Genomic DNA, 27,982 nt, shown 5'->3' on the forward strand with positions numbered 1-27,982 from the left:
TGTTTTGCGGCTTGCAGGAAGCTGACATTGTTTTTCTGTCTCTCAGCTGATTGGCAACAACTCATTAATGACAGCTTGAAAAGCCTCCATCTGTTCTCCAGCTCTACCCGACAGAAGATAAAGGTAATCTCTTATTTCCCAGCATGCTCCAGTAGGCGGGACGTGTAGGATTCAGAATACCATGTGGTTTAGTAGAGATTGGAAATTAGATTTTTAATAATTTGGAGTTTATGCAAATTTGACCTTCGTTTATTCTGCTTGGAGACAAACCAAATAAAATGCAGCGAATCCAGCTTCTGATTGGACTATAATCAAACTATATAAAACTAACATTATTATAGTTAATGATTTATATAGCGCATTCATCTTCCGTGGTGCCGATATACATCTGCTTTGGTGTTCTCATTACTCATCATGTGACACAAACCGCATATCTTATGTACATCCTACGTATGGGCACACTGCGTTTTATCTCCAGTGGGTGGAGTCTGTATAGGCACACTGCCGGGTATCTAGTGGGTGGAGTCTGTACAGGAAATCATTCTATTGTAATATACCTCCTCTTGTGTAGCCAGGGAGGGAGGAACCATTTCTCAGATCTTTAGCGCCACAGTTCAGGCCCTTCCTCCACGTTTCCATTGGACTGCTGGTAACACCACCCACGAGGGGCGATCTTCTTACTGTAGCCCTAAATCCCTCCCCCGATTAGCTTGGTAAGATGTATCCCCACTGCTAGACTGATTTCCAGCTCCCAGCTGGTGTGTATCAGCATTCCTAAATAATAAACCTGTATTCCTTCTCTCCCCAGGAAGCTGCTGTATCTTCTCTGTCCGCATTGTGTTATGAATTTTACCAGAACCCAGATGGAGAGGTTGATCCAGTCCGGCAAGGTAGGTGAATCATGGCAGGCCTCATTACTAATGACAGCAGTTCAGGCCAGCAGTGAGCAATTATCCCGGGATAGACAGACCCAGCCCTGCGGTCACACCTGCCTCTCTGCACTAAACACAGCACTGTCATTGGATGGAGAGAATGGAGTCAGGCTCGCCTGTCACTGCTCCATCCTAAAATAGGAAAAGACGCCGCAGGGGACGAAAGTAAAGGGATTGTCTGTAGCGAGCCCTGAAGATATTTCTAGGTGTTTCTGCTCTGCCTATAGAGTCACCACTTCCTGCCTCATCAAGAAGCAACATGTCCAGCATCATCATCTCCGCTCTGTCTGCCATAGTGACAGCACCATGTCCAGCATCATCTCCTTCTCTCCATGTCTACCATAGTGACGGCATCATCTCCTCATCTCCATGTCTACCATAGTGACGGCATCATCTCCTCATCTCCATGTCTGCCATAGTGACAGCACCATCACCTCCTCTCCCTGTCTGCCATAGTGACAGCACCATGTTCAGCATCCTCAGCTCCTCTCCATGTCTGCCATAGTGACAGCACCATGTCCAGCATCATCTCCTTCTCTCCATGTCTGCCATAGTGACAGCACCATCACCTCCTCTCCCTGTCTGCCATAGTGACAGCACCATGTTCAGCATCCTCAGCTCCTCTCCATGTCTGCCATAGTGACAGCACCATGTCCAGCATCATCTCCTTCTCTCCATGTCTGCCATAGTGACAGCATCATCTCCTCCTCTCCATGTCTGCCATAGTGACAGCACCATCACCTCCTCTCCCTGTCTGCCATAGTGACAGCACCATGTTCAGCATCCTCAGCTCCTCTCCATGTCTGCCATAGTTACAGCACCATGTCCAGCATCATCTCCTCCTCTCCATGTCTAACATAGTGACATCATCACCACCTCCTCTCCATGTCTGCCATAGTGACAGCATCATCACCTCCTCTCCATGTCTGCCAGAGTGACAGCACCATGTCCAGCATCATCTCCTCCTCTCCATGTCTGCCATAGTGACAGCATCAGCTCCTCCTCTCCATGTCTGCCATAGTGACAGCACCATGTCCAGCATCATCTCCTTCTCTCCATGTCTGCCATAGTGACAGCACCATGTCCAGCATCATCACCTCCGCTCCATGTCTGCCATAGTGACAGCATCATGTCCAGCAACATCACCTCCTCTCCATGTCTGCCATAGTGACAGCACCATGTCCAGCATCATCACCTCCTCTCCATGTCTGCCATAGTGACAGCATCATCACCTCCTCTCCATGTCTGCCATAGTGACAGCACCATGTCCAGCATTATCACCTCCTCTCCATGTCTGCCATAGTGACAGCACCATGTCCAGCATCATCTCCTTCTCTCCATGTCTAACATAGTGACAACATCATCACCTCCTCTCCATGTCTGCCATAGTGACAGCATCATCACCTCCTCTCCATGTCTGCCATAGTGACAGCACCATGTCCAGCATCATCTCCTCCTCTCTATGTCTGCCATAGTGACGGCATCATCTCCTCCTCTCCATGTCTGCCATAGTGACAGCATCATGTCCAGCATCATCACCTCCTCTCCATGTCTGCCATAGTGACAGCATCATCACCTCCTCTCCATGTCTGCCATAGTGACAGCATCATCAGCTCCTCTCCATGTCTGCCATAGTGACAGCACCATGTCCAGCATCATCACCTCCTCTCCATGTCTGCCATAGTGACAGCACCATGTCCAGCATCATCTCCTCCTCTCCATGTCTGCCATAGTGACAGCACCATGTCCAGCATCATCACCTCCTCTCCATGTCTGCCATAGTGACAGCATCATCTCCTCCTCTCCATGTCTGCCATAGTGACAGCATCATCTCCTCCTCTCCATGTCTGCCATAGTGACAGCATCATCTCCTCCTCTCCATGTCTGCCATAGTGACAGCATCATGTCCAGCATCATCACCTCCTCTCCATGTCTGCCATAGTGACAGCATCATCACCTCCTCTCCATGTCTGCCATAGTGACAGCATCATCAGCTCCTCTCCATGTCTGCCATAGTGACAGCACCATGTCCAGCATCATCAGCTCCTCTCCATGTCTGCCATAGTGACAGCACCATGTCCAGCATCATCAGCTCCTCTCCATGTCTGCCATAGTGACAGCACCATGTCCAGCATCATCACCTCCTCTCCATGTCTGCCATAGTGACAGCACCATGTCCAGCATCATCACCTCCTCTCCATGTCTGCCATAGTGACAGCACCATATCCAGCATCATCAGCTCCTCTCCATGTCTGCCATAGTGACAGCATCATCAGCTCCTCTCCATGTCTGCCATAGTGACAGCACCATGTCCAGCATCATCACCTCCTCTCCATGTCTGCCATAGTGACAGCACCATGCCCAGCATGTCATTAGCGGTATTACTGGAATCAACTCTTGTTTGTATGATGTCCGTTTTTCTCTCACATTCCTAAAACAGACTGGTAGCATCCCTGGCATGCTTTGTAACAGCCCCAGACGTTAGTTGGGGCATTAGACTGTGATAGGGACAGTAATGGTGGCCAAACATGGTACAATTTTTTTCATCCAATCTTACCATTTCTATGTAGTATAAGGGTAAATTAAGTGAATATACTGAAAGGATAATTTAGGCAGTTCCCTTATATTACATAGAAATGGTAAGATTGAATGAAAAAATTGCACCATGTATGGCCACCGTAAGCCATGACTATGATGGGGGAATTGTGGCTATGGTAGAGGGACAGTATACTTTGACTATGGTAAGGACATTAGACTGTGACTATGGCAGGACTCCGGGAGCTCTAGCAATCAACCAGTTGTTCATCAGTCCACTACGGGACCCATTTTAGTGACATTCACACAACAGGTTCACCCCAAATCTCCCGAGAAGCCCAAACGCAAATGGAAGAGATGGCGGGGTCTACCAATGAGTGGAGTAAACTCAGACACTTTAAGTGACCCTCCCCCCATACATCCGTCATTTCACTGTGTCCTGTGTAGCAACTTTATAGCAAAATCGACATGCAATGACATGCTGGGACATTCACCTTGACAATGACTGTATGGGGATACCTGACAGGGTAGAGTTTCAGCTTCCTGGCCAGGAGCTTAATATTCCAAAAGCAGATGCCATCTTAATACAAGTGATGACATTGATTGTTCAGTATACTCAATGCAGAATATATCCGCTGTCTAAAGACCGATAATGATGATGGCCTCCATTCACAAAGGACTTGTCGGTAACCAGATTTCAGTCAACAAAATACCACATGCTGTATGCATTTTTTTTTAAATTCACTATTTTTATCCAGCATGGGGGTAGTCTTTCCATGAGTAACAGTGCGGTCCTATGAAGGACTGGAGAACGCATTGGAAGATGACTGCTCTTACGCCGCACGCCAATTACACCGCACAATATGCGAAAGGAGCCGGAATTGTCTCCACTCGTAATGTGTTTGGTTTTGTAAATAAATCTGACTTCTGGGTGAAGTCATTACCGTAAGAGGAGATCACCTAGTGAAGTGAAACATTCTTTAGCGCACAAGTGACTTCCTGTTTGATAAACTCCGTCAGTGACTTATTTTTCCCTTCTTTTTTTCCTGCCATAAGTACAGTTTGTTGTATATTTTATGTGTGTATGAGTACAGCACCACTATCCACATGCAGTACCCTCCAGTGGCCAGCAGAGGCCAGCAGCACACACATGTCCGTTTGGTGATATTACTGCTGCTTGATAATGATTATGTCACTAGGCTGCTGCTCTGTTTATTACATTCTGTTGACTCATCTGATTGTTAGGAATTACACGCCTGCTAATTTATGTATCTAAATCCGTACACAAGAAGCACAAGTTTTGAGAGTTTTAATCCTCTGCATTGCTTGTGTTTTGCACACAGATGGCATATTGCACTATTACATTGACTGATTGTCCTGTCAGTGGCAAGAGGATTGCTCTACCATTGTCCCGTCAGTGGTGGGAGGATAGTGACCGATTGTCCCGTCAGTTGCTGGAGGATTGCTGTACAATTGCCCTGTCAGTGGGGGAAGGATTGCTGTACGGTTACCCCATCAGTGGTGGGAGGACAGTAACTGATTGTCCCGTCAGTGGCTGGAGGATTGCTGTACAATTCTCCCGTCAATGGTGGGAGGATAGTGACTTATTGTCCCGTCAGTGGCTGGAGGATTGCTGTATGATTGTCCCGTCAGTAGTGGGAGGATAGTGACCGATTGTCCCGTCAGTGGCTGGAGGATTGCTGTACGATTCTCCCGTCAATGGTGGGAGGATAGTGACTGATTGTCCCGTCAGTGGTGGGAGGATAGTGACTTATTGTCCCGTCAGTGGCTGGAGGAAAGTGACTGATTGTCCCGTTAGTGGCTGGAGGATTGCTGTATGATTGTCCCGTCAGTAGTGGGAGGATAGTGACCGATTGTCCCGTCAGTGGCGGGAGTATTGCTGTAGATTGTCCAGTCAGTGGTGGGAGGATAGTGACCGATTGTTCCGTCAGTGGCGGGAGGATTGCCGTACGATTGTCCCATCAGTGGTGGGAGGATTGTGACTGATTGTCCCGTCAGTGGCGGGAGGATAGTGACGGATTGTCCCGTCAGTGGCTGGAGGATTGCTGTGCGATTGCCCTGTCAGTGGCTGGAAGATTGCTGTACGGTTACCCCATCAGTGGTGGAAGGATAGTGACTGATTGTCCCATCAGTGGTTGGAGGATTGCTGTACAATTGCCCCATCAGTGGCGGGAGAATTGCTGTACGATTGTCCCATCAGTGGTAGGAGGATGGTGACTGATTGTCCCGTCAGTGGCGGGAGGATAGCTGTACGATTGTCCCATCAGTGGTAGGAGGATGGTGACTGATTGTCCCGTCAGTGGCGGGAGGATAGTGACGGATTGTCCCGTCAGTGGCTGGAGGATTGCTGTGCGATTGCCCTGTCAGTGGCGGGAGAATTGCTGTACGATTGTCCCATCAGTGGTGGGAGGATTGTGACTGATTGTCCCGTCAGTGGCTGGAGGATAGTGACGGATTGTCCCGTCAGTGGCTGGAGGATAGTGACGGATTGTCCCGTCAGTGGCTGGAGGATTGCTGTGCGATTGCCCTGTCAGTGGCTGGAGGATTGCTGTACGGTTACCTCATCAGTGGTGGGAGAATTGCTGTACGATTGTCCCATCAGTGGTGGGAGGATAGTGACTGATTGTCCCGTCAGTGGCTGGAGGATTGCTGTACGATTGTCCCGTCAATGGTGGGAGGATAGTGACCGATTGTCCCGTCAGTGGTGGGAGGATTGCTGTGCGATCGTCCCATCAGTAGTTGGAGGATTGCTGTACGATTGTCCCGTCAGTGGCGGGAGAATTGCTGTACGATTGCCCCATCAGTGGTGGGAGGATAGTGACAGATTGTCCTGTCAGTGGTTGGATTATTTCTGTTTGATTTTCGGGGGGGGGGGGGGGGGGCAATCCTCTGCATTGCTTGTGTTTTGCACACAGATGGCATATTGCACTATTGTCCTGTCAGTGGCGGGAGGATTGATGTACAATTGTCCCGTCAGTGGCTGAGGGATTGCTGTACAGTTGTCCCGTCAGTGGCAGGAGGATTGCTGTACGATTGTCCCGTTAGTGGCAGGAGGATTGCTGTACGATTGTCCCGTCAGTGGCGGGAGGATTGCTGTACGATTGCCCCATCAGTGGTGGGAGGATAGTGACAGATTGTCCTGTCAGTGGTTGGATTATTTCTGTTTGATTTTCGGGGGGGGGGGGGGGGGGGGCAATCCTCTGCATTGCTTGTGTTTTGCACACAGATGGCATATTGCACTATTGTCCTGTCAGTGGCGGGAGGATTGATGTACAATTGTCCCGTCAGTGGCTGAGGGATTGCTGTACGGTTGTCCCGTCAGTGGCAGGAGGATTGCTGTACGATTGTCCCATCAGTGGCAGGAGGATTGCTGTACGATTGTCCCATCAGTGGCGGGAGGATAGTGACGGATTGTCCCGTCAGTGGCTGGAGGATAGTGACGGATTGTCCCGTCAGTGGCTGGAGGATAGTGACGGATTGTCCCGTCAGTGGCTGGAGGATAGTGACGGATTGTCCCGTCAGTGGCTGGAGGATTGCTGTGCGATTGCCCTGACAGTGGCTGGAGGATTGCTGTACGATTGTCCCATCAGTGGTGGGAGGATAGTGACCGATTGTCCCGTCAGTGGTGGGAGGATTGCTGTGCGATCGTCCCATCAGTGGTTGGAGGATTGCTGTACGATTGCCCCATCAGTGGTGGGAGGATAGTGACAGATTGTCCTTTTAGTGGTTGGATTATTTCTGTTTGATTTTCGGGGGGGGGGGGGGGGGGGGGGGGGGGTCAATCCTCTGCATTGCTTGTGTTTTGCACACAGATGGCATATTGCACTATTGTCCGGTCAGTGGCGGGAGGATTGATGTACAATTGTCCCGTCAGTGGCTGAGGGATTGCTGTACGGTTGTCCCGTCAGTGGCAGGAGGATTGCTGTACGATTGTCCCGTCAGTGGCAGGAGGATTGCTGTACGATTGTCCCATCAGTGGCGGGAGGTTTGATGTACGATTATCCCGTCAGTGGTGGGAGGATAGTGACCGATTGTCCCATCGGTGGCGGGAGGATTGCTGTACGATTGTACCGTCAGTGGCGGGAGGATTGCTGTACGATTGTCCCATCAGTGGCAGGAGGACTGCTGTACGATTGTCCCATCAGTGGTTGGAGGACTGCTGTACGATTGTACCGTCAGTGGCGGGAGGATTGCTGTACGATTGTCCCATCAGTGGTTGGAGGATTGCTGTACGATTGACCCGTCAGTGGCAGGAGGATTGCTGTACGATTGTCCCGTCAGTGGTGGGAGGATAGTGACCGATTGTCCCATCGGTGGCGGGAGGATTGCTGTACGATTGTACCGTCAGTGGCGGGAGGATTGCTGTACGATTGTCCAGTCAGTGGCAGGAGGATTGCTGTACGATTGTCCCGTCAGTGGCGGGAGGTTTGCTGTACGATTGTCCCGTCAGTGGCGGGAGGTTTGCTGTACGATTGTCCCGTCAGTGGCGGGAGGATTGCTGTTCGATTGTCCCGAACAGTGGCGGGAGGATTGCTGTACGATTGTCCCATCAGTGGCGGGAGGATTGCTGTACGATTGTCCCATCAGTGGAGGGAGGATTGATGTACGATTGTCCCATCAGTGGAGGGAGGATTGATGTACGATTGTCCCGTCATTGGCTGGGGGATTGCTGTACGGTTGTCGGGAAGTGCTAATCCTCTGTATTGCTTGTGTTTTGCACACAGATGGCATATTGCACTATTATATTGAGCAGCTGCAGAGCTCGGAGGAGATGTGTCGCTGTGGCTTCTCGCTGGCACTGGGCGCTCTGCCACGCTTCATGCTGAGGAACAAGCTGGCACAGGTAAGTGTGATGTGTACACGCTGTCACCAGTACATCCCACTGACACACAAACCGCTCTATGCAAATCACCAGCTTGTCACATGGTGCATGGTGCAAAGTGCAAGTCACTATGGAGAGGCATGTTACATCGGGAGGGCCTAGTGGTGCCTCCTCATACATGACTCATGACCACATGCGTCTGACTTCTCAGCAATGTGTGACAGTGCAGTGTCTGTGAAACCAGCCAATGCTGGGAACACATCCCCATTTACTATTGTGTCTCCTCCCCTCCCACAATGCGGAGATCTTCCTGCAGCAGTTTGCGTCTCCTCCCCTCCCACAATGCGGAGATCTCACTGCTGTAGTTTGTGTCTCCTCCCCTCCCACAATACGGAGATCTCCCTGCACTAGTTTGTGTCTCCTCCCCTCCCACAATATGGAGATCTCCCTGCTGTAGTTTGTGTCTCCTCCCCTCCCACAATGGCGAGATTTCCCTGTAGTAGTTTGTGTCCGTCCGTCCCCATCTCCCCCCCCCACCCACCTTGGGGAGATCTCTCTGCAGTAGTTTGTGTCTAGTTCCCCCTCCTCACTCCAGCCGTGAGATCTCCCTGCAGTAGTTTGCGTCTCCTCCCCTCCCACAGTGGTGAGATCTCCCTGTGGTAGTTTGTGTCTCCTCCCCTGCCACAATGGTGAGATTTCCCTGCAGTAGTTTGTGTATAATTTGGGGGCTCATGAGGTGCAGTGTGTACTGAGTAGTTTGGAGGCTGATGTGGTGCAGTGTGTGCTGGGTGGTTTGTGGGATGATGTGGTGCATTGGGTGCTGGGTGGTGTGGGGGTTGATGTGGGTGCTGGGTGGCTTGGGGGTTGATGTGGTTTCTGGGTGGTTTGGGGGCTGATGTGGTGTAGTGGTTGCTGGGTGGTTTGGAGGTTGATATGGTGCAGTGGGTGCTGGGTGATTTTGAGACTGATGTGGTGCAGTGGGTGCTGGGTGGCTTGGGGGTTAATGTGGTGCAGTGGGTGTTGGGTGGCTTGGGGGTTGATGTGGTGCAGTGGGTGCTGGGTGGCTTGGGGGTTGATGTGGTGCAGTGGGTGCTGGGTGGCTTGGGGGTTGATGTGGTGCAGTGGGTGCTGGGTAGTTGATGTGGTGCAGTGGGTGCTGGGTGGCTTGGGGGTTGATGTGGTGCAGTGGGTGCTGGGTGGCTTGGGTGTTGATGTGGTGCAGTGGGTGCTGGGTGGCTTGGGGTTGATGTGGTGAAGTGGGTGTTGGCTGGTTTGGGGGCTGATGTGGCACAATGGGTGCTCGGTGGTTTTGGGGCTGATGTGGTGCAATGGGCGCTGGGTGGTTTGGGGCTGATGTGGTGCAGTGGGTGCAAGGTTATTTGGGGGTTGATGTGGTGCAGTGGCTTCTGGGTGATGTGGATGCTGAGTGGCTTGGGGGTTGATGTGATGCAGTGGGTGTTGGGTGGTGTGGTTTGGGGGCTGATGTGGGTGCTGGGTGGTTTGGAGGTTGATATGGTGCAGTGGGTGCTGGGTGATTTTGAGACTTATGTGGTGCAATGGGTGCTGGGTGGCTTGGGGGTTGATGTGGTGCAGTGGGTGCTGGGTGGCTTGGGGGTTGATGTGGTGCAGTGGGTGCTGGGTGGCTTGGGGGTTGATGTGGTGCAGTGGGTGCTGGGTGGCTTGCGGTTGATGTGGTGCAGTGGGTGTTGGCTGGTTTGGGGGATGATGTGGCATAATGGGTGCTTGGTGGTTGGGGGCTGTGGTGCAGTGGATGCTGGGTGGTTTGGAGGTTGATGGGGTTGATGTGGGTGCTGGTTAATTAGGGTTTGATGTTGATCCATTTATTGGTTGTTCTTCGCTGTGTTACCATATTCCTTTTTCTGTTTTCAGGTTCTTGAAGGCCTGAGGAAGGTCACCTGTATCTCCGGAAAGGATGTCAGCTTTGCTGAAGCCAGAAGAGATGCCCTGAAGGCCATATCTCTGTACGGATACCTCCTTGTAGAATAAGCCTGTTGCCCTCGGTTTAGTTGTGATGTTGGGACTGTGGTGGGGATACTGTCATGAGATTGGAGATGGACACATTTCTCTTCTCACCAAGTGGCGTCTCATTACTTGCTGGGCTAACACCGTTCAATGATGAGACAATTGTTTCTATCCAGATTATTCCACAGTTACACAATTCAGCGGAGGCCCAGTCACTGTGGAAGAAAAAACAAAACCCCCTCGAGTGGTGTCAATAATGCCTGTTAAAATATAGTTTAATGGAAAGAAAACCCAACTGTTCTGTCTTCTTCCATTATCCAGTCCATGAGCCAGTGTAGTTCTATCTGCAGCAGACAGGCGAGTGTGTAGCTGTGTCGACACAGTACGTGGGGGTATCATACACTTTTGATTAACATTCTGAAGTGCCAATCGCGCACACCTGCCCGTCCCTTCTGGCCCCGTCCTCCTCCGGCTCTCTGCAGTTTCTCTGCGTCAGTCCCTGCACTGCACAGGGACACTTGTTCTTTATTAGGTAGGATGGATGAAACGTTGTCAGTGATATCATTGGTCCCTAAGTGCCGGATGTTGCAAAAATCCGCTCAATGGTGTTGACTATAACAAATAGTTTGCCTTATCAGAGTTAGCATGTCCCATCAGAGTTAGCATGTACCATCAGAGTTAGCATGTCCCATCAGAGTTAGCATGTCCCATCAGAGTTAGCATGTCCCATCAGAGTTAGCATGTCCCATCAGCGGTAACATACCTTATCAGAGTTAGTGTGCCTTATCAGAGTAGCATAGCGAGCACTACAAACTTATGCCTGCTTATTGGCAATGGCGAGAGCTCCACTCATCCTGCTTTGAGCCCCTGCGGGTCCAATCACTTTAAAGGACATTATCCCCACACTTTGATTGGCCCAATAGGCTGCCTATCACTTGACAGGCAGCCTGTAAGACCCCGCTCCTCCATACCCCTCCCCCCGCCACCACACCGCGGCTGCTGCACCCGATTTACCTCCCCTGCTTTTGCCCCCCTCCTCCAGAAAGTCAGATCTCACTGTGGCTAATGCTGTGCATAATTCTTATCTTAGATCAGCGGTGAAGGCAGCTAAACTTGAACAGTAACAGAGCCCGTATATAGGAAGTGATCTCTGTTTACTTCCTGTATAGGGTAGTGCTGTTACTGTACAACTTTAGCTGCTTTCACCACTGATCTAAGAGCTGAATTATGCAGTGTATGTCGCAGGGGGACTCTGATTTTCTGGAGCAGGGGGCCAAGAGCAGGAGAGGTAAATCAGCAGAAAGGTTGGGGGGGGGGGGGAAGGATGTGTTTTAACTGCTACTTACCCTGGCTATATACTTGTGGGGGGGGGGGGGATCTGACTATATACTGGGGGATCTGGCTACCCCCAAAAATATAAGACCTCCCCGAAAATAAGCCCTAGCACATATTTTGAATGAATTATGAATATACGACAGTGTCTTATTTTCAGGGAAACACTGGTAGTAGAGAATAGACTGGTGCACGCACTGTGTATTGTTACTGTATGTCTCCAGCCTATAGTATGTTGTATAGCAATCTTTAGTTCATTTTGCAGCTCAAGCCCCTTGGTAATAAAACACTGCAGAGAACAATGACTACTGTGAAGATAAGCTCTGACTCAGAAATATTGTGCAGACTAGCTCTAACTTAGAAATATTGTGCAGACTAGCTCTGACTCAGAAATATTGTGCAGACAAGCTCTGACTCAGAAATATTGTGGTAATAAAACACTGCAGAGAACAATGACTACTGTGAAGATAAGCTCTGACTCAGAAATATTGTGCAGACTAGCTCTGACTCAGAAATATTGTGCAGACTAGCACTGACTCAGAAATATTGTGCAGACTAGCTCTGACTCAGAAATATTGTGCAGACTAGCTCTGACTCAGAAATATTGTGCAGACTAGCTCTGACTCAGAAATATTGTGCAGACTAGCTCTGACTCAGAAATATTGTAGCAAAGAGAGCAAACAGAGATCCGGGCACCAGCCAGCACATATGATGCATAAACTCCTTTATTCCTTCCCCAAGATTCCTGACAGAAAATTGCAAGGCCTAACAGCCGTTTCACAGATAAATCTGCTTCTTCAGAGGCAACAACTGTTGTTGCCTCTGAAGAAGCAGATTTATCTGTGAAACGGCTGTTAGGCCTTGCAATTTTCTGTCAGGAATCTTGGGGAAGGAATAAAGGAGTTTATGCATCATATGTGCTGGCTGGTGCCCGGATCTCTGTTTGCTCTCTTTGCTACAATTGAACCTGGTTTGTTCCGGAGGCACGGCCTACGACCCCTGCTACCCCCTTGGGGCTGCCTTTCAGTGCATTTAGTGCCACCCTACGTGTTTGTTTCTTTTTTGCTCAGAAATATTGTGCAGACAAGCTCTGACTCAGAAATATTGTGCAGACTAGCACTGACTCAGAAATATTGTGCAGACTAGCACTGACTCAGAAATATTGTGCAGACTAGCACTGACTCAGAAATATTGTGCAGACTAGCACTGACTCAGAAATATTGTGCAGACTAGCACTGACTCAAGACTAGCTCTAGCTCAGAAATATTGTGCAGACTAGCTCTGACTCAGAAATATCGTGCAGACTAGCTCTGACTCAGAAATATCGTGCAGACTAGCTCTGACTCAGAAATATTGTGCAGACTAGCTCAAACTCAGAAATATTGTGCAGACTAGCTCTGACTCAGAAATATTGTGCAGACTAGCTCTGACTCAGAAATATTGTGCAGACTAGCACTGACTCAGAAATATTGTGCAGACTAGCTCTAGCTCAGAAATATTGTGCAGACTAGCTCTAGCTCAGAAATATTGTGCAGACTAGCTCTGACTCAGAAATATTGTGCAGACTAGCTCTGACTCAGAAATATTGTGCAGCCTAGCACTGACTCAGAAATATTGTGCAGACTAGCACTGACTCAAGACTAGCTCTAGCTCAGAAATATTGTGCAGACTAGCTCTGACTCAGAAATATTGTGCAGACTAGCTCTGACTCAGAAATATTGTGCAGACAAGCTCTGACTCAGAAATATTGTGCAGACAAGCTCTGACTCAGAAATATTGTGCAGACTAGCACTGACTCAGAAATATTGTGCAGACTAGCACTGACTCAGAAATATTGTGCAGACTAGCACTGACTCAGAAATATTGTGCAGACTAGCACTGACTCAAGACTAGCTCTAGCTCAGAAATATTGTGCAGACTAGCTCTGACTCAGAAATATCGTGCAGACTAGCTCTGACTCAGAAATATCGTGCAGACTAGCTCTGACTCAGAAATATCGTGCAGACTAGCTCTGACTCAGAAATTTTGTGAAGACTCAGAAATATTGTGCAGACTAGCTCTGACTCAGAAATATTGTGCAGACTAGCTCAAACTCAGAAATATTGTGCAGACTAGCTCTGACTCAGAAATATTGTGGAGACTAGCACTGACTTAGAAATATTGTGCAGACTAGCACTGACTCAGAAATATTGTGCAGACTAGCACTGACTCAGAAATATTGTGCAGACTAGCACTGACTCAAGACTAGCTCTAGCTCAGAAATATTGTGCAGACTAGCACTGACTCAGAAATATTGTGCAGACTAGCACTGACTCAGAAATATTGTGCAGACTAGCACTGACTCAGAAATATTGTGCAGACTAGCACTGACTCAAGACTAGCTCTAGCTCAGAAATATCGTGCAGACTAGCTCTGACTCAGAAATATCGTGCAGACTAGCTCTGACTCAGAAATATTGTGCAGACTAGCTCTGACTCAGAAATATTGTGCAGACTAGCTCAAACTCAGAAATATTGTGCAGACTAGCTCTGACTCAGAAATATTGTGGAGACTAGCACTGACTTAGAAATATTGTGCAGACTAGCACTGACTCAGAAATATTGTGCAGACTAGCACTGACTCAGAAATATTGTGCAGACTAGCACTGACTCAAGACTAGCTCTGACTTAGAAATATTGTGCAGACTAGCTCTGACTCAGAAATATTGTGCAGACAAGCTCTGACTCAGAAATATTGTGCAGACTAGCTCTAACTCAGAAATATTGTGCAGACTAGCTCTAACTTAGAAATATTGTGCAGACTAGCTCTGACTCAGAAATATTGTGCAGACTAGCTCTGACTCAGAAATATTGTGCAGACTAGCTCTGACTCAGAAATATTGTGCAGACTAGCTCTGACTCAGAAATATTGTAGCAAAGAGAGCAAACAGAGATCCGGGCACCAGCCAGCACATATGATGCATAAACTCCTTTATTCCTTCCCCAAGATTCCTGACAGAAAATTGCAAGGCCTAACAGCCGTTTCACAGATAAATCTGCTTCTTCAGAGGCAACAACTGTTGTTGCCTCTGAAGAAGCAGATTTATCTGTGAAACGGCTGTTAGGCCTTGCAATTTTCTGTCAGGAATCTTGGGGAAGGAATAAAGGAGTTTATGCATCATATGTGCTGGCTGGTGCCCGGATCTCTGTTTGCTCTCTTTGCTACAATTGAACCTGGTTTGTTCCGGAGGCACGGCCTACGACCCCTGCTACCCCCTTGGGGCTGCCTTTCAGTGCATTTAGTGCCACCCTACGTGTTTGTTTCTTTTTTGCTCAGAAATATTGTGCAGACAAGCTCTGACTCAGAAATATTGTGCAGACTAGCACTGACTCAGAAATATTGTGCAGACTAGCACTGACTCAGAAATATTGTGCAGACTAGCACTGACTCAGAAATATTGTGCAGACTAGCACTGACTCAGAAATATTGTGCAGACTAGCACTGACTCAAGACTAGCTCTAGCTCAGAAATATTGTGCAGACTAGCTCTGACTCAGAAATATCGTGCAGACTAGCTCTGACTCAGAAATATCGTGCAGACTAGCTCTGACTCAGAAATATTGTGCAGACTAGCTCAAACTCAGAAATATTGTGCAGACTAGCTCTGACTCAGAAATATTGTGCAGACTAGCTCTGACTCAGAAATATTGTGCAGACTAGCACTGACTCAGAAATATTGTGCAGACTAGCTCTAGCTCAGAAATATTGTGCAGACTAGCTCTAGCTCAGAAATATTGTGCAGACTAGCTCTGACTCAGAAATATTGTGCAGACTAGCTCTGACTCAGAAATATTGTGCAGCCTAGCACTGACTCAGAAATATTGTGCAGACTAGCACTGACTCAAGACTAGCTCTAGCTCAGAAATATTGTGCAGACTAGCTCTGACTCAGAAATATTGTGCAGACTAGCTCTGACTCAGAAATATTGTGCAGACAAGCTCTGACTCAGAAATATTGTGCAGACAAGCTCTGACTCAGAAATATTGTGCAGACTAGCACTGACTCAGAAATATTGTGCAGACTAGCACTGACTCAGAAATATTGTGCAGACTAGCACTGACTCAGAAATATTGTGCAGACTAGCACTGACTCAAGACTAGCTCTAGCTCAGAAATATTGTGCAGACTAGCTCTGACTCAGAAATATCGTGCAGACTAGCTCTGACTCAGAAATATCGTGCAGACTAGCTCTGACTCAGAAATTTTGTGAAGACTCAGAAATATTGTGCAGACTAGCTCTGACTCAGAAATATTGTGCAGACTAGCTCAAACTCAGAAATATTGTGCAGACTAGCTCTGACTCAGAAATATTGTGGAGACTAGCACTGACTTAGAAATATTGTGCAGACTAGCACTGACTCAGAAATATTGTGCAGACTAGCACTGACTCAGAAATATTGTGCAGACTAGCACTGACTCAAGACTAGCTCTAGCTCAGAAATATTGTGCAGACTAGCTCTGACTCAGAAATATTGTGCAGACTAGCTCTGACTCAGAAATATTGTGCAGACAAGCTCTGACTCAGAAATATTGTGCAGACAAGCTCTGACTCAGAAATATTGTGCAGACTAGCACTGACTCAGAAATATTGTGCAGACTAGCACTGACTCAGAAATATTGTGCAGACTAGCACTGACTCAGAAATATTGTGCAGACTAGCACTGACTCAAGACTAGCTCTAGCTCAGAAATATTGTGCAGACTAGCTCTGACTCAGAAATATCGTGCAGACTAGCTCTGACTCAGAAATATCGTGCAGACTAGCTCTGACTCAGAAATTTTGTGAAGACTCAGAAATATTGTGCAGACTAGCTCTGACTCAGAAATATTGTGCAGACTAGCTCAAACTCAGAAATATTGTGCAGACTAGCTCTGACTCAGAAATATTGTGGAGACTAGCACTGACTTAGAAATATTGTGCAGACTAGCACTGACTCAGAAATATTGTGCAGACTAGCACTGACTCAGAAATATTGTGCAGACTAGCACTGACTCAGAAATTTTGTGCAGACTAGCACTGACTCAAGACTAGCTCTGACTTAGAAATATTGTGCAGACTAGCTCTGACTCAGAAATATTGTGCAGACAAGCTCTGACTCAGAAATATTGTGCAGACTAGCTCTAACTCAGAAATATTGTGCAGACTAGCTCTAACTTAGAAATATTGTGCAGACTAGCTCTGACTCAGAAATATTGTGCAGACTAGCTCTGACTCAGAAATATTGTGCAGACTAGCTCTGACTCAGAAATATTGTGCAGACTAGCTCTGACTCAGAAATATTGTAGCAAAGAGAGCAAACAGAGATCCGGGCACCAGCCAGCACATATGATGCATAAACTCCTTTATTCCTTCCCCAAGATTCCTGACAGAAAATTGCAAGGCCTAACAGCCGTTTCACAGATAAATCTGCTTCTTCAGAGGCAACAACTGTTGTTGCCTCTGAAGAAGCAGATTTATCTGTGAAACGGCTGTTAGGCCTTGCAATTTTCTGTCAGGAATCTTGGGGAAGGAATAAAGGAGTTTATGCATCATATGTGCTGGCTGGTGCCCGGATCTCTGTTTGCTCTCTTTGCTACAATTGAACCTGGTTTGTTCCGGAGGCACGGCCTACGACCCCTGCTACCCCCTTGGGGCTGCCTTTCAGTGCATTTAGTGCCACCCTACGTGTTTGTTTCTTTTTTGCTCAGAAATATTGTGCAGACAAGCTCTGACTCAGAAATATTGTGCAGACTAGCACTGACTCAGAAATATTGTGCAGACTAGCACTGACTCAGAAATATTGTGCAGACTAGCACTGACTCAGAAATATTGTGCAGACTAGCACTGACTCAGAAATATTGTGCAGACTAGCACTGACTCAAGACTAGCTCTAGCTCAGAAATATTGTGCAGACTAGCTCTGACTCAGAAATATCGTGCAGACTAGCTCTGACTCAGAAATATCGTGCAGACTAGCTCTGACTCAGAAATATTGTGCAGACTAGCTCAAACTCAGAAATATTGTGCAGACTAGCTCTGACTCAGAAATATTGTGCAGACTAGCTCAAACTCAGAAATATTGTGCAGACTAGCTCTGACTCAGAAATATTGTGCAGACTAGCTCTGACTCAGAAATATTGTGCAGACTAGCACTGACTCAAGACTAGCTCTAGCTCAGAAATATTGTGCAGACTAGCTCTGACTCAGAAATATCGTGCAGACTAGCTCTGACTCAGAAATATCGTGCAGACTAGCTCTGACTCAGAAATATTGTGCAGACTAGCTCAAACTCAGAAATATTGTGCAGACTAGCTCTAGCTCAGAAATATTGTGCAGACTAGCTCTGACTCAGAAATATCGTGCAGACTAGCTCTGACTCAGAAATATCGTGCAGACTAGCTCTGACTCAGAAATATTGTGCAGACTAGCTCAAACTCAGAAATATTGTGCAGACTAGCTCTGACTCAGAAATATTGTGCAGACTAGCTCAGACTCAGAAATATTGTGCAGACTAGCTCTGACTCAGAAATATTGTGCAGACTAGCACTGACTCAGAAATATTGTGCAGACTAGCACTGACTCAAGACTAGCTCTAGCTCAGAAATATTGTGCAGACTAGCTCTGACTCAGAAATATCGTGCAGACTAGCTCTGACTCAGAAATATTGTGCAGACTACCTCAAACTCAGAAATATTGTGCAGACTAGCTCTGACTCAGAAATATTGTGCAGACTAGCTCAAACTCAGAAATATTGTGCAGACTAGCTCTGACTCAGAAATATTGTGCAGACTAGCTCTGACTCAGAAATATTGTGCAGACTAGCACTGACTCAGAAATATTGTGCAGACTAGCACTGACTCAAGACTAGCTCTAGCTCAGAAATATTGTGCAGACTAGCTCTGACTCAGAAATATCGTGCAGACTAGCTCTGACTCAGAAATATCGTGCAGACTAGCTCTGACTCAGAAATTTTGTGAAGACTCAGAAATATTGTGCAGACTAGCTCTGACTCAGAAATATTGTGCAGACTAGCTCAAACTCAGAAATATTGTGCAGACTAGCTCTGACTCAGAAATATTGTGGAGACTAGCACTGACTTAGAAATATTGTGCAGACTAGCACTGACTCAGAAATATTGTGCAGACTAGCACTGACTCAGAAATATTGTGCAGACTAGCACTGACTCAGAAATATTGTGCAGACTAGCACTGACTCAAGACTAGCTCTAGCTCAGAAATATTGTGCAGACTAGCTCTGACTCAGAAATATTGTGCAGACTAGCTCTGACTCAGAAATATTGTGCAGACAAGCTCTGACTCAGAAATATTGTGCAGACAAGCTCTGACTCAGAAATATTGTGCAGACTAGCACTGACTCAGAAATATTGTGCAGACTAGCACTGACTCAGAAATATTGTGCAGACTAGCACTGACTCAAGACTAGCTCTAGCTCAGAAATATTGTGCAGACTAGCTCTGACTCAGAAATATCGTGCAGACTAGCTCTGACTCAGAAATATCGTGCAGACTAGCTCTGACTCAGAAATTTTGTGAAGACTCAGAAATATTGTGCAGACTAGCTCTGACTCAGAAATATTGTGCAGACTAGCTCAAACTCAGAAATATTGTGCAGACTAGCACTGACTCAGAAATATTGTGCAGACTAGCACTGACTTAGAAATATTGTGCAGACTAGCTCTGACTCAGAAATATTGTGCAGACAAGCTCTGACTCAGAAATATTGTGCAGACTAGCTCTAACTCAGAAATATTGTGCAGACTAGCTCTAACTTAAAAATATTGTGCAGACTAGCTCTGACTCAGAAATATTGTGCAGACAAGCTCTGACTCAGAAATATTGTGCAGACTAGCTCTGACTCAGAAATATTGTGCAGACTAGCACTGACTCAGAAATATTGTGCAGACTACCTCTGACTCAGAAATATTGTGCAGACTAGCTCTGACTCAGAAATATTGTGCAGACTAGCTCTGACTCAGAAATATTGTGCAGACTAGCTCTGACTCAGAAATATTGTGCAGACAAGCTCTGACTCAGAAATATTGTGCAGACTAGCACTGACTCAGAAATATTGTGCAGACTAGCACTGACTCAGAAATATTGTGCAGACTAGCACTGACTCAGAAATATTGTGCAGACTAGCACTGACTCAGAAATATTGTGCAGACTAGCACTGACTCAAGACTAGCTCTAGCTCAGAAATATTGTGCAGACTAGCTCTGACTCAGAAATATCGTGCAGACTAGCTCTGACTCAGAAATATTGTGCAGACTAGCTCAAACTCAGAAATATTGTGCAGACTAGCTCTGACTCAGAAATATTGTGCAGACTAGCTCTGACTCAAGACTAGCTCTAGCTCAGAAATATTGTGCAGACTAGCTCTGACTCAGAAATATTGTGCAGACTAGCTCTGACTCAAGACTAGCTCTAGCTCAGAAATATTGTGCAGACTAGCTCTGACTCAGAAATATTGTGCAGACTAGCTCTGACTCAGAAATATTGTGCAGCCTAGCACTGACTCAGAAATATTGTGCAGACTAGCTCAAACTCAGAAATATTGTGCAGACTAGCTCTAGCTCAGAAATATTGTGCAGACTAGCTCTAGCTCAGAAATATTGTGTAGACTAGCTCTGACTCAGAAATATTGTGCAGACTAGCTCTGACTCAGAAATATTGTGCAGCCTAGCACTGACTCAGAAATATTGTGCAGACTAGCACTGACTCAAGACTAGCTCTAGCTCAGAAATATTGTGCAGACTAGCTCTGACTCAGAAATATTGTGCAGACTAGCTCTGACTCAGAAATATTGTGCAGACAAGCTCTGACTCAGAAATATTGTGCAGACAAGCTCTGACTCAGAAATATTGTGCAGACTAGCACTGACTCAGAAATATTGTGCAGACTAGCACTGACTCAGAAATATTGTGCAGACTAGCTCTAGCTCAGAAATATTGTGCAGACTAGCTCTAGCTCAGAAATATTGTGCAGACTAGCTCTGACTCAGAAATATTGTGCAGACTAGCTCTGACTCAGAAATATTGTGCAGCCTAGCACTGACTCAGAAATATTGTGCAGACTAGCACTGACTCAAGACTAGCTCTAGCTCAGAAATATTGTGCAGACTAGCTCTGACTCAGAAATATTGTGCAGACTAGCTCTGACTCAGAAATATTGTGCAGACAAGCTCTGACTCAGAAATATTGTGCAGACAAGCTCTGACTCAGAAATATTGTGCAGACAAGCTCTGACTCAGAAATATTGTGCAGACTAGCACTGACTCAGAAATATTGTGCAGACTAGCACTGACTCAGAAATATTGTGCAGACTAGCACTGACTCAAGACTAGCTCTAGCTCAGAAATATTGTGCAGACTAGCTCTGACTCAGAAATATCATGCAGACTAGCTCTGACTCAGAAATATCGTGCAGACTAGCTCTGACTCAGAAATTTTGTGAAGACTCAGAAATATTGTGCAGACTAGCTCTGACTCAGAAATATTGTGCAGACTAGCTCAAACTCAGAAATATTGTGCAGACTAGCTCTGACTCAGAAATATTGTGCAGACAAGCTCTGACTCAGAAATATTGTGCAGACTAGCTCTGACTCAGAAATATTGTGCAGACTAGCACTGACTCAGAAATATTGTGCAGACTAGCTCTGACTCAGAAATATTGTGCAGACTAGCTCTGACTCAGAAATATTGTGCAGACTAGCTCTGACTCAGAAATATTGTGCAGACAAGCTCTGACTCAGAAATATTGTGCAGATTATAGCACTGACTCAGAAATATTGTGCAGACTAGCACTGACTCAGAAATATTGTGCAGACTAGCACTGACTCAGAAATATTGTGCAGACTAGCACTGACTCAGAAATATTGTGCAGACTAGCACTGACTCAAGACTAGCTCTAGCTCAGAAATATTGTGCAGACTAGCTCTGACTCAGAAATATTGTGCAGACTAGCTCAAACTCAGAAATATTGTGCAGACTAGCTCTGACTCAGAAATATTGTGCAGACTAGCTCTGACTCAGAAATATTGTGCAGACTAGCACTGACTCAGAAATATTGTGCAGACTAGCTCTAGCTCAGAAATATTGTGCAGACTAGCTCTAGCTCAGAAATATTGTGCAGACTAGCACTGACTCAGAAATATTGTGCAGACTAGCACTGACTCAGAAATATTGTGCAGACTAGCACTGACTCAGAAATATTGTGCAGACTAGCACTGACTCAAGACTAGCTCTAGCTCAGAAATATTGTGCAGACTAGCTCTGACTCAGAAATATCGTGCAGACTAGCTCTGACTCAGAAATATTGTGCAGACTAGCTCAAACTCAGAAATATTGTGCAGACAAGCTCTGACTCAGAAATATTGTGCAGACTAGCTCTGACTCAGAAATATTGTGCAGCCTAGCACTGACTCAGAAATATTGTGCAGACTAGCACTGACTCAAGACTAGCTCTAGCTCAGAAATATTGTGCAGACTAGCTCTGACTCAGAAATATTGTGCAGACTAGCTCTGACTCAGAAATATTGTGCAGACAAGCTCTGACTCAGAAATATTGTGCAGACAAGCTCTGACTCAGAAATATTGTGCAGACTAGCACTGACTCAGAAATATTGTGCAGACTAGCACTGACTCAGAAATATTGTGCAGACTAGCACTGACTCAGAAATATTGTGCAGACTAGCACTGACTCAAGACTAGCTCTAGCTCAGAAATATTGTGCAGACTAGCTCTGACTCAGAAATATCGTGCAGACTAGCTCTGACTCAGAAATATTGTGCAGACTAGCTCAAACTCAGAAATATTGTGCAGACTAGCTCTGACTCAGAAATATTGTGCAGACTAGCTCAAACTCAGAAATATTGTGCAGACTAGCTCTGACTCAGAAATATTGTGCAGACTAGCTCTGACTCAGAAATATTGTGCAGACGAGCACTGACTCAGAAATATTGTGCAGACTAGCTCTAGCTCAGAAATATTGTGCAGACTAGCTCTAGCTCAGAAATATTGTGCAGACTAGCTCTGACTCAGAAATATTGTGCAGCCTAGCACTGACTCAGAAATATTGTGCAGACTAGCACTGACTCAAGACTAGCTCTAGCTCAGAAATATTGTGCAGACTAGCTCTGACTCAGAAATATTGTGCAGACTAGCTCTGACTCAGAAATATTGTGCAGACAAGCTCTGACTCAGAAATATTGTGCAGACAAGCTCTGACTCAGAAATATTGTGCAGACTAGCACTGACTCAGAAATATTGTGCAGACTAGCACTGACTCAAGACTAGCTCTAGCTCAGAAATATTGTGCAGACTAGCTCTGACTCAGAAATATCGTGCAGACTAGCTCTGACTCAGAAATATCGTGCAGACTAGCTCTGACTCAGAAATTTTGTGAAGACTAGCTCAAACTCAGAAATATTGTGCAGACTAGCTCTGACTCAGAAATATTGTGCAGACTAGCTCTGACTCAGAAATATTGTGCAGACTAGCTCTGACTCAGAAGTATTGTGCAGACAAGCTCTGACTCAGAAATATTGTGCAGACAAGCTCTGACTCAGAAATATTGTGCAGACTAGCACTGACTCAGAAATATTGTGCAGACTAGCACTGACTCAGAAATATTGTGCAGACTAGCACTGACTCAGAAATATTGTGCAGACTAGCACTGACTCAAGACTAGCTCTAGCTCAGAAATATTGTGCAGACTAGCTCAAACTCAGAAATATTGTGCAGACTAGCTCTGACTCAGAAATATTGTGCAGACTAGCTCAAACTCAGAAATATTGTGCAGACTAGCTCTGACTCAGAAATATTGTGCAGACTAGCACTGACTTAGAAATATTGTGCAGACTAGCTCTGACTCAGAAATATTGTGCAGACTAGCTCTGACTCAGAAATATTGTGCAGACTAGCACTGACTTAGAAATATTGTGCAGACTAGCTCTGACTCAGAAATATTGTGCAGACTAGCTCTGACTCAGAAATATTGTGCAGACTAGCACTGACTCAGAAATATTGTGCAGACTAGCTCTAGCTCAGAAATATTGTGCAGACTAGCTCTAGCTCAGAAATATTGTGCAGACTAGCTCTGACTCAGAAATATTGTGCAGCCTAGCACTGACTCAGAAATATTGTGCAGACTAGCACTGACTCAAGACTAGCTCTAGCTCAGAAATATTGTGCAGACTAGCTCTGACTCAGAAATATTGTGCAGACTAGCTCTGACTCAGAAATATTGTGCAGACAAGCTCTGACTCAGAAATATTGTGCAGACAAGCTCTGACTCAGAAATATTGTGCAGACTAGCACTGACTCAGAAATATTGTGCAGACTAGCACTGACTCAGAAATATTGTGCAGACTAGCACTGACTCAAGACTAGCTCTGACTTAGAAATATTGTGCAGACTAGCTCTGACTCAGAAATATCGTGCAGACTAGCTCTGACTCAGAAATATCGTGCAGACTAGCTCTGACTCAGAAATTTTGTGAAGACTAGCTCAAACTCAGAAATATTGTGCAGACTAGCTCTGACTCAGAAATATTGTGCAGACTAGCTCAAACTCAGAAATATTGTGCAGACTAGCACTGACTTAGAAATATTGTGCAGACTAGCACTGACTCAGAAATATTGTGCAGACTAGCACTGACTCAGAAATATTGTGCAGACTAGCACTGACTCAGAAATATTGTGCAGACTAGCACTGACTCAAGACTAGCTCTGACTTAGAAATATTGTGCAGACTAGCTCTGACTCAGAAATATTGTGCAGACAAGCTCTGACTCAGAAATATTGTGCAGACTAGCTCTAACTCAGAAATATTGTGCAGACTAGCTCTAACTTAGAAATATTGTGCAGACTAGCTCTGACTCAGAAATATTGTGCAGACAAGCTCTGACTCAGAAATATTGTGCAGACTAGCACTGACTCAGAAATATTGTGCAGACTAGCTCTGACTCAGAAATATTGTGCAGACTAGCTCTGACTCAGAAATATTGTGCAGAGTAGCTCTGACTCAGAAATATTGTGCAGACTAGCTCTGACTCAGAAATATTGTGCAGACAAGCTCTGACTCAGAAATATTGTGCAGACTAGCTCTAACTCAGAAATATTGTGCAGACTAGCTCTAACTTAGAAATATTGTGCAGACTAGCTCTGACTCAGAAATATTGTGCAGACAAGCTCTGACTCAGAAATATTGTGCAGACTAGCACTGACTCAGAAATATTGTGCAGACTAGCTCTGACTCAGAAATATTGTGCAGACTAGCTCTGACTCAGAAATATTGTGCAGAGTAGCTCTGACTCAGAAATATTGTGCAGACTAGCTCTGACTCAGAAATATTGTGCAGACAAGCTCTGACTCAGAAATATTGTGCAGACTAGCACTGACTCAGAAATATTGTGCAGACTAGCACTGACTCAGAAATATTGTGCAGACTAGCACTGACTCAGAAATATTGTGCAGACTAGCACTGACTCAGAAATATTGTGCAGACTAGCACTGACTCAAGACTAGCTCTAGCTCAGAAATATTGTGCAGAATAGCTCTGACTCAGAAATATCATGCAGACTAGCTCTGACTCAGAAATATCGTGCAGACTAGCTCTGACTCAGAAATATTGTGCAGACTAGCTCAAACTCAGAAATATTGTGCAGACTAGCTCTGACTCAGAAATATTGTGCAGACTAGCTCAAACTCAGAAATATTGTGCAGACTAGCTCTGACTCAGAAATATTGTGCAGACTAGCTCTGACTCAGAAATATTGTGCAGACTAGCACTGACTCAGAAATATTGTGCAGACTAGCTCTAGCTCAGAAATATTGTGCAGACTAGCTCTAGCTCAGAAATATTGTGCCGACTAGCTCTGACTCAGAAATATTGTGCAGACTAGCTCTGACTCAGAAATATTGTGCAGCCTAGCACTGACTCAGAAATATTGTGCAGACTAGCACTGACTCAAGACTAGCTCTAGCTCAGAAATATTATGCAGACTAGCTCTGACTCAGAAATATTGTGCAGACTAGCTCTGACTCAGAAATATTGTGCAGACAAGCTCTGACTCAGAAATATTGTGCAGACAAGCTCTGACTCAGAAATATTGTGCAGACTAGCTCAAACTCAGAAATATTGTGCAGACTAGCTCTGACTCAGAAATATTGTGCAGACTAGCTCAAACTCAGAAATATTGTGCAGACTAGCTCTGACTCAGAAATATTGTGCAGACTAGCTCTGACTCAGAAATATTGTGCAGACTAGCACTGACTCAGAAATATTGTGCAGACTAGCTCTAGCTCAGAAATATTGTGCAGACTAGCTCTAGCTCAGAAATATTGTGCAGACAAGCTCTGACTCAGAAATATTGTGCAGACTAGCTCAAACTCAGAAATATTGTGCAGACTAGCTCTGACTCAGAAATATTGTGCAGACTAGCTCAAACTCAGAAATATTGTGCAGACTAGCTCTGACTCAGAAATATTGTGCAGACTAGCTCTGACTCAGAAATATTGTGCAGACTAGCACTGACTCAGAAATATTGTGCAGACTAGCTCTAGCTCAGAAATATTGTGCAGACTAGCTCTAGCTCAGAAATATTGTGCAGACTAGCTCTGACTCAGAAATATTGTGCAGACTAGCTCTGACTCAGAAATATTGTGCAGCCTAGCACTGACTCAGAAATATTGTGCAGACTAGCACTGACTCAAGACTAGCTCTAGCTCAGAAATATTGTGCAGACTAGCTCTGACTCAGAAATATTGTGCAGACTAGCTCTGACTCAGAAATATTGTGCAGACAAGCTCTGACTCAGAAATATTGTGCAGACAAGCTCTGACTCAGAAATATTGTGCAGACTAGCACTGACTCAGAAATATTGTGCAGACTAGCACTGACTCAGAAATATTGTGCAGACTAGCACTGACTCAGAAATATTGTGCAGACTAGCACTGACTCAAGACTAGCTCTAGCTCAGAAATATTGTGCAGACTAGCTCTGACTCAGAAATATCGTGCAGACTAGCTCTGACTCAGAAATATCGTGCAGACTAGCTCTGACTCAGAAATATTGTGCAGACTAGCTCAAACTCAGAAATATTGTGCAGACTAGCTCTGACTCAGAAATATTGTGCAGACTAGCTCAAACTCAGAAATATTGTGCAGACTAGCTCTGACTCAGAAATATTGTGGAGACTAGCACTGACTTAGAAATATTGTGCAGACTAGCACTGACTCAGAAATATTGTGCAGACTAGCACTGACTCAGAAATATTGTGCAGACTAGCACTGACTCAAGACTAGCTCTGACTTAGAAATATTGTGCAGACTAGCACTGACTGGTGCACGCACTGTGTATTGTTACTGTATATCTCCAGCCTATAGTATGTTGTATAGCAATCTTTAATTCATTTTGCAGCTCAAGCCCCTTGGTAATAAAACACTGCAGAGAACAATGACTACTGTGCAGACTAGCTCTGACTCAGAAATATCGTGCAGACTAGCTCTGACTCAGAAATATTGTGCAGACAAGCTCTAACTCAGAAATATTGTGCAGACTAGCTCTGACTCAGAAATATTGTGCAAACAAGCTCTGACTCAGAAATATTGTGCAGACTAGCTCTGACTCAGAAATATTGTGCAGACTAACACTGACTCAGAAATATTGTGCAGAATAGCTCTGACTCAGAAATATTGTGTAGACTAGCTCTGACTTAGAAATATTGTGCAGACTAGCTTTGACTCGGAAATATTGTGCAGACAAGCTCTAACTCGGAAATATTGTGCAGACAAGCTCTAACTCAGAAATATTGTGCAGACTAGCTCAAACTCAGAAATATTGTGCAGACTAGCTCTGACTCAGAAATATTGTGCAGACTAGCTCAAACTCAGAAATATTGTGCAGACTAGCTCTGACTCAGAAATATTGTGCAGACTAGCTCTGACTCAGAAATATTGTGCAGACTAGCTCTGACTCAGAAATATTGTGCAGACTAGCTCTGACTCAGAAATATTGTGCAGACTAGCACTGACTCAGAAATATTGTGCAGACTAGCTCTAGCTCAGAAATATTGTGCAGACTAGCTCTAGCTCAGAAATATTGTGCAGACTAGCTCTGACTCAGAAATATTGTGCAGACTAGCTCTGACTCAGAAATATTGTGCGGCCTAGCACTGACTCAGAAATATTGTGCAGACTAGCACTGACTCAAGACTAGCTCTAGCTCAGAAATATTGTGCAGACTAGCTCTGACTCAGAAATATTGTGCAGACTAGCTCTGACTCAGAAATATTGTGCAGACAAGCTCTGACTCAGAAATATTGT

General features: G+C 45.6%; 1 protein-coding gene across 1 annotated transcript in view; it reads left to right on the plus strand.

Moving 5' to 3' along the window:
- Nucleotides 1-27,982, plus strand: part of LOC137542290 (tubulin-specific chaperone D-like) — a 343,085-nt gene that overhangs the window by 269,544 nt on the left and 45,559 nt on the right. Inside the window, exons 26-29 of the mRNA XM_068264095.1 lie at nucleotides 47-123; nucleotides 809-890; nucleotides 8,213-8,331; nucleotides 10,201-10,292. Coding sequence (XP_068120196.1) covers nucleotides 47-123; nucleotides 809-890; nucleotides 8,213-8,331; nucleotides 10,201-10,292 — 370 coding nt within the window. The remainder of the gene's footprint in view (nucleotides 1-46; nucleotides 124-808; nucleotides 891-8,212; nucleotides 8,332-10,200; nucleotides 10,293-27,982) is intronic.

The sequence above is a fragment of the Hyperolius riggenbachi genome, chromosome 12 (genome assembly GCF_040937935.1).
Source record: "Hyperolius riggenbachi isolate aHypRig1 chromosome 12, aHypRig1.pri, whole genome shotgun sequence".
NCBI lineage: Eukaryota > Metazoa > Chordata > Amphibia > Anura > Hyperoliidae > Hyperolius > Hyperolius riggenbachi.